Here is a 15290-nt window from a genome sequence, read left to right as displayed (position 1 = left end):
CAAAGCGCAGCTTCCAACTGGCTGCAGGCGCTTCCCGCACTCAATCAGAAGCTATGGTAGCCACATCGGACATTTGGCTTCTGAAAAACGTTCACAAACCAGATCACTCACTTCCAAGTTCAGGAACCGATTTCCTCAGGAGCTAAGCCGTTCAAGTACCAAGGTACCTTTGTACTGAGTTAGACCATTGGCCCAGATGTTGTGGGAAGGGGCAGAGGCTAACAGAGTCACTAGAACTACCTCGCCAGTAAATGCTGGAGATACTAAAGATTTAAACCAGACACTGGTAACCTCTGACCCTCCATTGTTGCTGGTCAACAACTCCTACCATCCCTGACCATGGACCTTGCTGGATGGAACTGCTGGGAGGTGAAGCCCAACAACATATGGAGGGTTTCAGGTTCCCCATCCCTGTTTGATACACTTATTCCATCTCCTTTACCTTGTTTGGCTCTGTTGTCATTGTGAGATCTATCTCCCAAAGCTTTCTCCACAGGGTGACTCCGGAAGAGCCTTAGTTTGCCATTTCAAGTTGGACCCAGGCTGGGGTTGTGAGCTTGGGAAGATGCTGTGAAGGCATCTACATTTCAGTGCCTTTCTATGCCAAGTGGATACAAGACAGTAGAAACAGGTTCGGTAGACAAAATGGTGAACCACCCAACGCCCCATGTTGTATGCAAACCTAAGTAATTTACATTTCCCAAACTACATGCAAACGAAAACACAGCTATCCTTTGAAATCCTCTTAATTTTTGAAGCTTTTCCAAAACTTTTCCGACACCGTGCTTCGCAAGATGAAATATTCGCTAGACGAAAAAACTCGCGGAACGAATTAATTTCGTCTTGTGAGGCACCACTGTATAACTTCAAAAGGAGGGGATGTGTCTGCTAAGAGTCTTCACAGAATTAAAAGCAAACAAGGCAGCAGCACTCCTACACACACATCATGCAACACTAGCAATGATAGAGGGACTGCTAGAAGGAGTGGGGCCAGAGAATAGTATCTCCCCACCTCCAGTATCTAATTCAGCCTTCGTCAACCTGGTGCCCTCATAAGAACATAAGACGAGTCGGGCTGCCAAATACCGCAAAGGACCAAGGAATCTAGATAGACTGCCTCTTGACTTGAAGTTTCCGTAAGGACGTAAGAAGAAACTGCTGGGTCAGGCAAAGGGCCCATTCTGTCCCGCATGAATGTACTTACAGAAAAAAGGGGAGAACTCGATATCCAAATATATTCATATTAATCTCACCATATGAATACCCCTTACATGTCAGGGGAGAGAGGCATAGATAGGAAGAATTATTATATTAACCAAAATCTTTGGAAAGACCTCGGTAGCAATTGATTGTATTCTTCATTGGTTTTAACAAAATTAATTTTTATTAAAGATTTTCATGAAATACAAAATAACATGCAATGTCTCTCTTCTTTCGTTCAGGTTATAAAGTCTTTTGGTTAGATTCAGTGTAAGACAATATAGTATTCCTCGTTGTTGACAAACATAATAACAATGTACAAAACAGACAAATCTCTTTAATTTGACCCCTCAAGACCCTTCGCTTGATATGGTGATTTTTCAAGACGTGACATTTCCCAAACTTTCAAATAACAATATGTTAGATTAGCACCAGCAAGATGCTTCCAGAACAAGATTACAGTTAGGTCAAGAAATGGTGGTTTTAAACAACAGTAGATGTTTGAGTAAAGCAGAAGTAGCAGTACGCTGAGAAGAGAATGGTGGTTTTATACAACAATAAAGGTTTGAGTAAAGCAGGGATGGAGTAACACTGAGGGGTTGTTATTTTGTTAAGCCACTTTTAACAAGTACAGATATCAGAGATGAGCACAACACAAAAAGCTACTACAACAAAGCCTTTCCAAACTCGGGAAACAAGCTCTGGATTCAAACCTTGTTTGAAACTGCCACTTCTCCCTGTGTGGCAGATACTACAGGGAGGAGGGTTGAAATGTTGGAGGGCGGAACTTTACTGCATTACAGGGGTTGGACTAGATGGCTCATGGAGGCCCAGCTCTACAATTCTATGATTCTGTACATGTTACATAGTTTGCCCTTTGCCCTTTACACAATCCTACTGCACTCAGGTGCCATCGAGGGCACTGTGCTTTATCAGTGTTGAAATAAGATTCAAAAGTCAGTCTGTCACTGTTCCTCCACCTCAAGCATCTGATTGTTCACCTCAGTCAGCAAAAAATGCCTTATGTTGGCCCTGCCTGACTTAAAGATACAGGAACCTGGCCAGAAAACCTGTCAACACCAGTAGCAGGAATGGGGAGATGAGAGGTCTGGGATTGTGGGAGAGAGTTAGAATTTGAGGTTTTGCAATGGGGCTTAGATAATTCAATAGACCTTCCAAGTGTCCCTATTTTCCAGGGACAGTCCTGGATTTACAAAAGCTGTCCTGGTTTCTGATTTGATCCCAGAATGTCCCACTTTTCCTTAGGATGTCTCTATTTTCATCAGAGAAATGTTGGCGGGTATGGAGTCATGTGACCTCTGAGTCAAGGAGATAAGTAACAATATAATCTTTAGAAGACATCTGAAGGCAGCCCTGTATTTTTTAAATGTTTATTGTTTTATTCGGTGCTATTTTTCTAGAAAAAGTAGTGCTGGAACTCACCATGAACACCTCCCTTGTTCTCTTATAATGGCAATGGGCCCCACCTGAAAGGTGCCAGAACTAAGTTCCGGTGAGTTCTGGCCTGTGCTCATTTTCCCACTCATATTGAAATACTGCCCCTCAGTGAGGCCAAACTTAGATTCACAAAATGTTTAGGGATATGGGTACCCCTGCGTAACCCCAGAAGGAAAAGCACTGGTGCCAGCTGAAAAAAGCCCTGGTTTCATTATGTTTTTCTATATGTTGGAAGCTGCCCAGAGTGACTGGGGCATTCCAGTCAGAGGGACAGGATATAAATAATAAAATTATTATTATGGGAAAAGATGTCCCTATTTTCATCAGAGAAATGTTGGAGGGTATTTATTCAAAGAACTGAAATTTATATGTTGCACCCCCACTCCAGACATAGAGAGAATATCAGGAAGCCAAAGAGGAGGAAATGCACAGAAGCACCACCCTTTCCCCTTGATATGGAACATGATATAGCACAATTAATTAAGATCAAAGTTCAGCTTTTCCTGGCGTTCACTGGAAAGGAACCATCGGGAAGATACTTCAGAGAAGGACTGCAGAATCAGAAGCGAGTGGAGCATGTCGTTTAGCCCTCCTTACTGGTACTGCGGCTGCTGCAACTAATTGTGCTAAAAGGGGATGGATTGGTGAGTGGGAATCAATCCCTCAAGTTTTCCCCACCTTTCAGGGGTGTAAAAAGGAGACGGGTTTAAAGAGTGACGGCTCTAGACTGTCACTATTTTGCGGGGCAGGGGGATTCAATGACATAACCAGCAAAATCAGGTTGGGCGTAACAAACCCACTTCCTAGCAAAACTAGATATTTTTGTGATGAGAGTGAAGAGAAATGCACTAGAAATGCAGGAGAATATCTGCTCAGCACAGTAACAGCGAACCTCCCTGCCAAAAAATTAGGATGAATGCTCCATAAATAGGTTAGCTGTAAGGGGAAATTGTTTGTGGCAAGGGCTTAAAAAGAGGCATCCCTTCTCAAATGTATATCATGGAATGTTGATGGACTGAACAGTAAATCTAAAGAGAGAGAGAGAGAGAGAGAGAGAGAGAGAGAGAGAGAGAGAGAGAGAGAGAGAACATGTTTTTTTTAAAAAAATGGGATATTATGTCTCTCCAAGAAACCCATATAAAATAGGAAACAGAAGAATTCTAATTAATAAAAGACTGCATTCAGAATTTATTTCAGCAAGTTCAGAGAAGAAGAGGGGGGTTGTGATGTATGTTAACCTCGACCTAGAACCAACGTTACTACCGGTATTCAAAAACGAGGAAGGTAGAGTATTAGGAGTGGAAAGAAAATATGGGAAAGAAAAATTAACTATTATAGGAATTTGTGCCCCAAATAGTAAGAAATTAGAATTTTAGAAGAATTTAGAAGAAAAAAAATTGGGATCATTATAATGAAAATATAATTCTCGTAGGAGACTTTAATGGTGTGACCTCTGTAGACTTGAACAGAAAAGAAAGAGATAGGGTTATGAACGTTGGGAAGTTACCTCTTACCTTCTTCCAATTTGTAGAGAATCTTGATCTTTGCGACATATGGCGGATTAAACACCCAAATGGGAAAGATATTACACACTTCTCAGAATCCCAAAAATTGGGAGGTAGAAAAGATAATATTTGGGTTTCCAAGAAAATAGTATTAAGAACAAGTAAAGCAGAAATTTTGCCCAGACGATAACCTGACAATGCTGGAAATAACACAGAAGAAGGAGTATATGAAAAGGTGGAGACTAAATGAGAGTATCCTGAATGATGATGATGTAGTTTAAAAAACCAAAGATACGTTAGATGAATTTTTCCAAATTAATAACAAACAAGGGACGGACAATTTGGGATGCCAGTAAGGCATATATGAGGGGGTTCTGCATCCCTCAATCTGCTATGAAAGAGAAAAACAGAGATCAAAACTTCAACCTAATGCTTAAAGAAATAAGACAGAATGAAAAAGAACTGGCAAACATCCTAAGAACAAGGAAGCCCAAGTAGGGATTAGGATATAACAAACACAAGTTGAGAATTTACTAAACAAAGAAGTCGTAAATAAAATTAAATGGCTCAAACAAAAAACTTTTGAGTCAGCAAACTGTTCAAAAACCAGGGTTCCACTGTGTCCTTTCTAAAGCTACTGGGTGGTGTGCTTCTGTGTGTGAAATTGGGAAATGGAAAAGTCGTGTTATTCTGTTAACGTAGTATTTTTCTCTCTCTCTCTAGTAGATTAAAAGAGGCAAGGGGGGGAGTGCCCCTCTGTTTTCGAGGTTATTTGTTTGTTCATTTCTCCTCCCATCTTCCTTGCAGCTGGAGACTGCATGAACAGGGTTTACTGGTGGTCTCCCTCCAAAACTGCTTAGCTTCTCCAAAGTGACTGCATCATGTGCTTCCCTTAGAGCAGGGGTCAGCAACCTATTCCAGCCGTGGGCTGGTCCACTGTCCCTCAGACCATGTGGTGGGCTGGACTATATGGGGGGGATGAACGAATTCCTATGCCCCACAAATGCATTTTAAAGAAAAGGACACATTCTACTCATGTAAAAACACACTGATTCCCAGACCATCCGCGGGCCGGATTGAGAAGGCGATTGAGCTGCATCTGGCCGCAGGGCCTTAGGTTGCCTACCGCCTCCTTAGAGCATGCCTTAGGGTATTCTGAGCAGAGCTAGCTGGTCTGATTGTAATAATAGAGTGGAAGTCAGGGTGAAGACCAACGCTAGAAGAGCAAGATCCTGTGACAGGCAGGGCCAAATAATTCTAGTTTTGTTCCCATCACCCTCCCTGCTGAGATCTAGGCAATTCCAGCCCCTGAACTGGCTATTAAGTAGGAATTGCAGCAGGTGGGGGCTGGCTGAGGCTGGTGGAAGAATGCTTCAATTTGCCCTCATGAGCCAGCATGGGGGTTTTTTCCTGACATTGAAAGAAACACACGATTTTTCAGTGTGAAACTGGGTGTCTCAACTTGGGTGTGAAACTAAGCACTTATACACACCCACATGCAGGAAGTGCTTTGGTCAGGAAGCAAAGGTCCTGGCCCAGGTTCTGAGATTGGAGAAAGTGGCACGCCCAGCTCCCTCTGTCAAGCTAAGGAGCAGGTATGTGCATGCAAAAATGAAGCGAAGAAGCAGTTTTGGAGAGATGCAAAAGCAACAAGAGGGAGAGCTGGGAAGACACCTTGGTGGGGCCAATATCTCCCTAAAGGGAGGTGGAAGACCTGCTGCAAGGGGGAAGTGTACTATGCTCAGCTTGTATATCTGTAAATAAGCTAAATATTACCAAAAAAATCCAGTTTTCTCCCCAAAGGAAATAAAAACTCAAAAGAGTGCTGCCATTTACAGTCTTGGAAAGCAAGAAGCATGCATCAATATGATTCATCCATTTAGCCCTGCATTTTTCTCCCCTTCCTCTTTTATCTCCCATGTGCTGAATTTTAGACAGAAAGCAGCTCAGGGCAAGGACTTTCATTCTTCATAAATGCCATGCATATAAATGGGGCTATAGATAAACTACCACCAATAGTACCACTAACTATTTTGTTGTTGTTGGAACCCATCTGTCCCCCACCAGGGGGTATTACTCCTCCCCTGATACCCCATACACCCGAATAACTATTTTACACTGTTATTAATTGTAATTTGTTTATTTTCCTTTATTTATTTTAAAACACTTACATATCTAAGTATTCCAAATCCATAATATCACTCAAGCACTGCCAGAAAGTTTGGCAACCATAGCCCAAGGCATGAAGGAGACAGGAGGTCTCAGGAGGTCAGCAGCGATTTGGGGTGCTGCCAGGATCCAGAGGATTGAGGGACTTGGGGGTTCTGTGATGCATCTCCAGATTCAATGAAGGAAGCATTATCCTTTCACCCTTGATACTGTATTTGATCCTAGAAGACACCCAGACTGAAATAAAACGTCAGTTATCCAGAACCGACTGGTGCTCAACCACTCAGAGGACACTTCAGAACAGGGACAGCCATGGCAACTGTGTCTTTCACACTGGCTGTGTGGCTTCTGCAGCTGACCATAATACAAGGTGACTTACAGGGTTTGGGAAATGCAGAAATCCCCTCCATGTAGCCTTTGTTTAGGGGCATAGCTGTCGACCGTCCCTTATTTGGTGGGAAACTCCCTTATTCCAGTGCTGTGTCCCACTGCTCTCCCTTATTGATGATGTCCCTTGAATTTCCCGGGTTTCATGCTCGCCCGGCCTGGGAGGGAAGCAGCGACTCGGGGTCCTCCACCGGGAGAGAGAGCGCGCGCAGAAGCTGCCGCATCTCCATCTCTCCCTTTTCCCCCTCAGGGGAGCTTCGTGAGGAGACTGGTGGCGCAGGGCGAGCAGGCAGCCCCTCTCTTGCGAGACTTCCAGCACGCTGCCAGGGGAAGCTGGAGGCGGCAGCGGTGGCTGAGGAGGCGGCCTGAGGGAGGAGGAAGAGGAGGGGACGCAGAAGGGCGACACTTCAGCGGCTGCCGCAGCACTGCAACCACCTCATGCCGGGCTTGCGGGCGGCGTAGGCGATAGTCTCTCTCCCTCCCCCCTCTCTTGGGCGGGGAAGGGCCGATGGAACTCCTCACACCAGGACAACAGCAGCCCCGACGTGCTGCTTAGCATACCCTCCAACCAGTGCAGCATCTTAATGTAGTGATTTCCCCCTCTGCATCCCTTTCTTAACTCTATTTTTATAAATCATTTGTCCATCCATAGTTCAAATTTTTACTACAAGTTTTCTTTCCATCCTACCAACGTATGTAACTCTTTACAATAGCTTTTCAACTAAATCATAAACTTTCCCCATTCTTTATGAAAGAGGTCCTCTTCCTGGTTTCTAATTCTGCCTGTAAGCTTTCCCATCTGGACGTCGTTCATCAGTTTTGTCTGCCACTCTTCTTTGGTTGGAGTTGTAGACCCTTAGGATCATCTAGTCCAACCCCCTGCAAAACAAGTCAGTCGCAGCAAAAGATGCATGGTTCCATCAGTGGCGGATTTATATGTAAGCTAAGCAAAATCCCTTATTTTGGCTGCTGATCCCTTATTTTCGAGGCTGCTGGTCCTTTATTTTCAAATCTGTAAGTTGACAGCTATGTTTAGGGGACAAGAAGGGAATCTGGAGGGATAAACATATTTTGAATAAAAAGTTTGCCACTAAATTTCTTCCTGGTAGCTCAAAGCAGCTTCTGTAGGGGATCTCACATTAACTACATCTTAATTCAGCAAGGTTGATGCATCTTGCACCTTTAAGCCGTGCAATACAAAGGTGGGAAGCTATCAAATCAGAATTTCTCCTTCACACCAAATCATAAAAAAATGTTGTTGCTTTGAGGAGGAGAGGAAACCACATGCTCAGCATAACACAGAATTCTTATTTCTAAGAGCAAAGGATTTTGAGAGTCAAGTCTACCTGCCTTCATCATGTGTCCCTCATTCTAAACTGAAAGAGTGGAGGGGCAAACTTGCCCTGTACTAAACTTAGAGGGAAGAATTATGCTAGGAGCTTTCTCTTGTACCCCTGCTGCTGCTAAGTAGCGGCATCTAAAAGCTCTGAGAGCCTTTGCTCTATTGTAGCCCTAGGGAACGCACCCCCGTTCACATTGCTTGCCAGTACTGAATACCCACCACACCTGAACTGCCCACATCTCCCCACAACTCCTTCAAGCCCATCCCCATAGTCACCTTCTCCAAGGCCATGGCACTTTCAGGGGGCATTTTTGTAGGGGGGGTGGGCCCACTTAATGTTCAAAGGGCATTCAGCTCTGTTCCCTGGTTCCATACAACATTGTGTGTGCGACGTCAGGATGTTACGTCAAGTCCCCGCAATCCTCTTTAGATGTTTGTGCCTCTGCCCCAGCCCATTTCCTTACAAGATATATATCTTGTGCAGACACATTCACATGAAAACATGGATCTCAAAATGTTGTTGTTGTTGTTATTTCTTACCTGAAGTACCTTTTCTGCTTTTTCATTTTTCCTCAGGTGCTGCCAACTCAACAGCAGGTAAGAGCAATTCGATATATTGGAAGCATTTCTGTGCAGGAGTTTCACCCAACTTCCTTAAGACATCCAGCCAAGACACAGACAGGGATGGGGAAGCTAGTCAGTCCTCAAGGCTCTCCCCATTTCATGTACCCTCCAAAGCCCACATCTCTCTCTCCAGCCAGGCTCCACGCTGTCCTTGAGTGGTTCTGTCTGCTTGGAAAGCATCCTTGAACCGTATTGGTGCCTCTTCCTTGCCAGAAAAGATGTGGTGGGGGAATGTAGAAACCAATGGACTTTTGTGTGGCTGGGTGGGAAATTTGATTCAATTCACATTTAAAGATGAACCTACCTGGTTAGCATTTTCTGAAACAATACATGAACTTAAACACAGCTCTCCTCCCAAATTCTCCCTTCTCCAGAATTCGCAGTGCACTTCTCCAGTCAGGTAATATGCAGAAAAATGCATATGCTAGCGTAAAGTGTGAATAAATGCATATGTTAGCAAAGACATACAAAGATGTATTCTAGTAGGGAAAACAGCTTTGCAAAAATGTTTACATTAGGGGAAATTGTACAAAAATGCTGGTGAATTTTCATTAAAGCCTTTGTGGGGTGGGGGGGATGCAAAGATCTTGCACTCAATGGCAAACCACGTGTAGCTGGGTCCTTGGTCTCATTGAAGAAAATGAGACTTACTTATGATAAACATGCACAGCATTGGGCCACATCTTCTGAGGAGAAATTATTGGTCAACAAATGTTGTGTTAAGAAACAGTAAGTCAGTTTTACTTACCAGATTAAATGCTCACTAGATCCATCAAAATTGATAACTGGAAATCTTGTTGTGAAGATTGAAAACACTGACTGGAAAACTAACTGAAATTCAGAAATTTTGATTCCTCATGTCCTCGTCATGTTCTGCTCAAAGAGCTCCAACATGACTGTGCTGCAAACCATAATAGCAAGTCCTCTCATTTCCTCCTCATCCTTCACAGGGTGTGGAAAACCAATCAACTCTCCACGAATTGTTGGTGGCCAACCAGCCTCAAATGGGTCGTGGCCCTGGCAGGTCAGCATTTTACAGAACTTTTATCCTATTTGTGGAGGCTCCCTTATAGCCGAGCAATGGGTGCTCTCAGCAGCTCACTGCTTCTTCGACAGGTGAGTATCTGATGGGTATTGCTGTGCAGCCGTTATCAAGTGTCACCCAAAAGACGGCTCAAGGGCAGGCTAATATCCTCTGCCTGCCTGTCAGCTACCTGGTGTCTCAGGTGTACAATACATTTAATGCAGAACCATGTCACTTTAAATAGTCGTGGCTTCCCCCCCCCAAAAAAAAAACCCTGGGGACTGTAGTATGTTACAGGTGCTCAGAGTTGTTAAGAGACTCCTGAGCTACAGTTCTCAGAATGGTTACAAAATCCATCCCTCTTCCCAGGGAATTGAGCTCTTGGAGTTATAGTTCTTTGGGGAGTCCAGGGTTAGGGTGACAAGCAGGAACTCAAAAGTCAGCATTGACAGATCCATCTGTTTGTTTGTTTGTTTGTTTGTTTGTTTGTTTGTTTGTTTGTTTGTTTGTTTTGCCCTTCTATTCACAGAATGGGGTCCATGTTCCAATACAATGTCCTCCTAGGTGCCTATCAGCTCTCAAACCTCTCAGATAATGCAGTGATATCTGACGTGGAGCAGATTATCCTCCACCCTGACTACAATGGCCTGGATGCCTCCAGTGGAGATATTGCTTTAATTAAGCTGAAGTCCCCTGTGAATTTCACCAACTACATCCTCCCCATCTGCCTGCCAGAGTCCTCTACACAGTTCCCTTTGAATGAATACTGCTGGGTGACCGGATGGGGAGATATTCGATCTGACGGTGAGGGGTGTTCTTCAAAAGGCTCATTCAGACTCTGGGACTCATCCAGATTCACCTGCATAAGGCTTAAATAGTGGTTAATATTACGGGCACCTCCAGACTGGTGTTTCTTTGAGGGTGCATTCTGCAACAAGTTGTTTGTGCTATAATAGTGTATTAGTGGTAGATTTATACAGGGCCACCCACACATGATTCCCCTTTTGCCATTTTTCTGCAGTGCTTCTCAAATGTCCTAGCATTCTTACTATCTGGTAGGGCGCTTTTACACTATAGTGCAACAGAAGTAGGACCCCCCCCCAAAAAAAAGAGACCCTGTACATTTGTGATATCAGAAGTTAAAGGATTTCAGCAGGAAGTTACAAAACATGCACCAATGGGAAATGAAGCAATATGTCCACCCCAAAACTTTTGCAGACGCAAGCAGTATTGAAAGTGGAATGCACAATAAAAATGATATCCAGAAGGCCCCAATTCTAGTCCTTCTTGAGCATTCAGCCTCGTTTGGTTATGGGGCAGCTCCAAGGGTTTAGGTATAAGCAATTTTTGTGCATGCGCAGAACACCTGGAACTGAACGCCTGTGCAAGATGTGATCATACTGCACATGGAATCCCCAAACCTAACATTCTGGCATGTGCTTGAAACTCTCCCACAAAATGCTGACACTCTGGAGGCAAATTCAGTGCCAGAATTTTCATGCCATCATTTCCCACAGTGCTTTACAGTATGAATTGGGGGGAACAGCTCCCTATCCCAAGGACAATCCCAACATTTCCATGGGGAAAGAAGGAGGCATGGAATAGTACAGATGGGAGAGAAATTTGATTCCGTTTTCATTTAAGACAAACCTACCTAAATTGCACTTTCTCCAAACCATACTCAAACAGAAATATTGCCACCCTCTGAATTTTGTTATGCAGTTCGGCAGCCAAGTAATGTGTACAAAAATGCTGGGGTAAAGTCTGTATAAAAATGCATGGGTTAATGAAAATGCATGCATATATTAGGAGAAAATTGCACTGGGGTACAACTGGATTTTCATGAGGATTTCTTTTTTTTAAATGCATTTTTTTAAAATTTCCCAAGGTCCAACTCTACCATTAGGCAGAGTGAAGCAGGTGCCTCAGCTGGCAAGTGCTGAGAGATGTGAAACAGCCATGTTATCTGACTTTCATTCCAAAGCTCACCTGCTGCTCTTAGGTGTAGTGGAAGCCCAGCCGGCCCATCGGTGAGGCAGGCTGCAGCAGCTGCCTCAGGCAGCAGAACACTAAGAGGTAGCACCCCTGCAAGTGCCCCACAGACTCCACTACTGGCATAGTAGCAGTGGCAGTGACAGCTTTCAATGAGATCTGATGAGACCTCACCCAAACCTGCCATCACTGGTGTTACCCAGGTAACAGAGGATTTGGCAGGGGGTAGCAGCAACATTGGCACATTCTGGTTTTTCCTCAGGAGCCAAATTGGGACATGCCACCCCTGAGTGAAATATGATGTCCCACTGTGCATGTCAAAGAAAGCACCAGTATGGCCGCCCTCTGCACATGTCATGCTCTGAGCTGTAGTGAGTGCACACCCACCATGCACTCACTGCTAAAAGTGTATGTGTCTGAATGCACTTGAATTATTCTGCCTCTGCCTTCCATGACCGCTTTCCATTTCTCTCTCTCTCTCTTCCAGCGCCTTTGCCAGATCCACGAACCCTCCAGGAAGTCAAGGTGCCACTCATAATTCGAGAAATCTGCAATATTCTCTATAACAGTCGCCCAGTGATAGGCCTGGGCTGGGATCCTATCAAGCAGGATATGATCTGTGCTGGTTACCCAGAAGGTGGGAAAGATTCCTGCCAGGTAGGTTGTTCCATGACCTGTTCTTCATACAGCCATTGCAGGTGGTAGACAAAGGCAGGATCTGGCGTGGTGGCATTTGAAAACCCCTTATGTTATTACTGTATGTATGAACTTACATTGTGTGAATATAGTACTTAGGGCATTGCTTACTAATTTGGCTCTAGCTAGGGAGATGGTTCTTGACAATTTTTCAGATTCTCCCATTTTTCAAAGTGTTATTGCTTTTGCTTCATCTTAAATATTGTGATGCTGCTTCTTTGGCAATACCCCAAATATTGCAGGTGCCAGAGGCAGGCAGAATCAATAATAATAATAATGATAATAATAATTCTTTTATTTATACCCTGCCCTTCCCGGTTCAAAAACCGGGCTCAGGGTGGCTAACAACAAATTTAAAACACTTTAAAACACTTAATTATAAAAGCAGCATAAAATACAGTATAAAAATATGAATAACAATAAAAATCAGAAATCAATTAGATAATCCCCAGGGCTAGCTGGCTGAATTGGTCCTACTTGGGCCGGGAGAATTAGCTGTGGGGTCTCAGAGTGGGTGATCTTAATAAAACACTAGAACTATCTTGTCCATTCATGCCTGAGGTGATAAAGATTTATCATAATTTTTTATTCAATTTTACAATTAACATTTACATTCAAACCAAAATCGTAATCATAAACATATAGTAGTCCCTGAATCCTTGGACTTCCCTCCATGGGTTCCATTGTTAATCTTTTTCAACTGCATCATAGTAATGTTCTCTATTTTTCCTTAAAATCTCATTCTTAACATAATTCTTGTTACATTACAAGTGTTGTCCCATGATTTGAGGCATAAGCGTTTTTTTCTCTGTTTTGCCATGTTCCCCGGAAAAACCTACTGTTTACCGCTAACATTAATCCGCAGAAAAACAAACTGACGTCCATTCCAATTCAGTGGTAAACAGCACATTTTCCTGGGTGAGAGCGGCAGGACAAGCCTAGTTTGTGGACGAGCCTAGATATTGCTCAGCTACAACTCCCAACACCCCTTACCATGGGCTGGAACTGTTGGGAGGTAGAGTCCCCCATTCCTGATTATCGCACAGATTCCAGCTGCTTCACCGAATCAGGATTCAGACTCTGATGTCAGAGTGTTCAGCGTAGATCCTCTGCTACCTCCCATCTCTTTCTCCACAGGGTGACTCTGGAGGACCTTTGGTTTGCCAGCTTGAAGGAGTTTGGACCCAGGCTGGGGTTGTAAGTTGGGGAGTTGGCTGTGGTGGAAGTGACCACCCTGGTGTCTACACCTTAGTGCCTTTCTATGCTAACTGGATCCAAGACAAGATGAGTGGTAGAAATGGGAGTGGCGGCAAAAGCGACCAACTACAAAACGCCCGTGTTGTGACATTCACTTTGGTATCTCTTCTGCTAGCCCTTCTGTGAAAAGCCAATCTATTGGCTTTCCGTCTTACCTAAAATTGCCTGGAATATTTAGGCTGCTGGAGGACTCTGTTTAAATCACCACATGCAGTAGATCCAGGGAAACCCAACCCTACTTCTCTCTGATTCATACAGGCATTAGCCTTGCCACATTTCAATTCCTTTGTAACCATTTGATCATAGCTTAAACATTGCGTGCCCAGGTGGAGAAGAGAGAGGCCATCAGAAGGAATAATAACTCATGACAACATGTTATGGAATTAAAAATGGCTACAACTTTATTAAACCTTTCAGATGTAGGAAGACCTTGGCTTAGGCATTTGTCATGTATCCCTCCCAGCCCCCCAGCTGGGGAACTGGGGCTCCTCGGGGTTAATGGGATAGGGGAATGTGCACTGCAAGACACTTGTGTACGCAGGCAGCCCGCCCCATATCTGTGCAACGCAGGGGAGATCACTGACAACCTTTCAATGTATGGCCAGTGACTCCCTTTTCACAAATCCCTTTAAGAGGGAACCCTGGAATCGTCGCTGCAGGAGGGGGGGTGAGTCACCATTTCATGCCCCCCACACACACAATTTAGGAAAGATAGACTAAAGGATTCTGCCCAAGGCTTAAAAACCACCAAAGTTGTGAAAATTGCTACAGGGAAGGCAATTCCTTCCCGGCTCTTCAACAGCAACCATCAAAAGACCCTAGCAACGCCCGCTGAACAGGAAGGATAATGGTTAACCTGCAATCAAGCATTAGACAAAGGGAGGGTTGGGTGAGTGAAGCTCCAGAGCTGACTGCATGCTTGCTGCTGGCTCCGCCTCCCATTTATGCATCTAAAGCGGACCAATGGGAAGCCTGCCCATTCAAGGTCCGCTCGGCTGCCCCGCCTCCAAAGCCACTAAAAGGTTTTAACTGGGGTTTGGTGGGAACCCCCAATGGCTGACGAGAGGGCCAGCCCAACCAGCTGGTGATTCCCACGTGGCTCTGGGTGCTGCATGCGGTGCCACAAGGGCACCCACAAAGGGAGTTGTGAGCTCTCATTTATTATTAAATTTTGATCCCACCTTCCCTCCATGGAGCTGAAGATGACATACATGGCTCTCCTCCTCCCCATTTTCATCCTCACAACAACCCTGTGAGGTAGGTTCAGCTGAAAGTGTATGACCGGCTCAAGGTCTCCCACAGGCTGACTGGAAATTTGAACCCTGGTCTCCTAGGTCCTAGTCCAACACTCTAACCATGACATCTTACTGTTACACCCAAAGAACCCCAGGATTGTCACTTGGAGAAGAAGCTGAGAATTTTCCATCCATGGACATCAGTTGGAAGCTATGATATTTCAGACTTCTACAGTGATGCTAGAAGTGACGCCTGTCGTTCCATTCTTAAAAGAAAATTAACATTTTTAATTGACATTTTTAAATGATGTGGAAACAAGTGGTAGATAAATTCAGCCCCTGGGACAAAACATAATAAGTTATGAACTTTAAATTCAATTTCTTCAGTCACTTGATCTTTT

The 15290-nt window shown here is 44.2% G+C and overlaps 1 protein-coding gene across 3 annotated transcripts; it reads left to right on the top strand.

The window, feature by feature from the left end:
* Positions 1–3176: 3176 nt before the first annotated feature.
* LOC310692317 (serine protease 27-like) lies at positions 3177–14716 on the top strand. Of its 3 annotated transcripts, none has more exons than XM_083473051.1 (7): positions 3177–3302; positions 6569–6702; positions 8638–8658; positions 9636–9801; positions 10239–10513; positions 12189–12358; positions 13535–14716. In XM_083473051.1, the coding sequence occupies exons 2-7, from the start codon at positions 6645–6647 to the stop codon at positions 13778–13780; spliced, it is 936 nt and encodes a 311-aa protein (XP_083329177.1). In that variant the 5' UTR covers positions 3177–3302; positions 6569–6644; the 3' UTR covers positions 13781–14716. The 3 variants fall into 3 exon arrangements, with proteins under 3 accessions (XP_083329177.1, XP_083329176.1, XP_083329175.1); XM_083473050.1 differs by having other exon boundaries at positions 6561–6702; XM_083473049.1 differs by having other exon boundaries at positions 6558–6702.
* Positions 14717–15290: the final 574 nt, after the last annotated feature.

Source organism: Podarcis liolepis (assembly GCF_965112155.1).
Source record: "Podarcis liolepis genome assembly, chromosome: 13".
Lineage (NCBI taxonomy): Eukaryota > Metazoa > Chordata > Lepidosauria > Squamata > Lacertidae > Podarcis > Podarcis liolepis.
This window is presented reverse-complemented; position numbering and strand designations above follow the sequence as displayed.

Coding starts and splice junctions, on each gene's coding strand:
- LOC310692317 (XM_083473051.1), top strand. CDS start 6,645: ATGGCAACTGTGTCTTTCACACTGGCTGTGTGGCTTCTGCAGCTGACC. Junction 6,703..8,637: donor GCAGCTGACCATAATACAAG/GTGACTTACAGG, acceptor ATTTTTCCTCAG/GTGCTGCCAACTCAACAGCA. Junction 8,659..9,635: donor TGCTGCCAACTCAACAGCAG/GTAAGAGCAATT, acceptor CATCCTTCACAG/GGTGTGGAAAACCAATCAAC.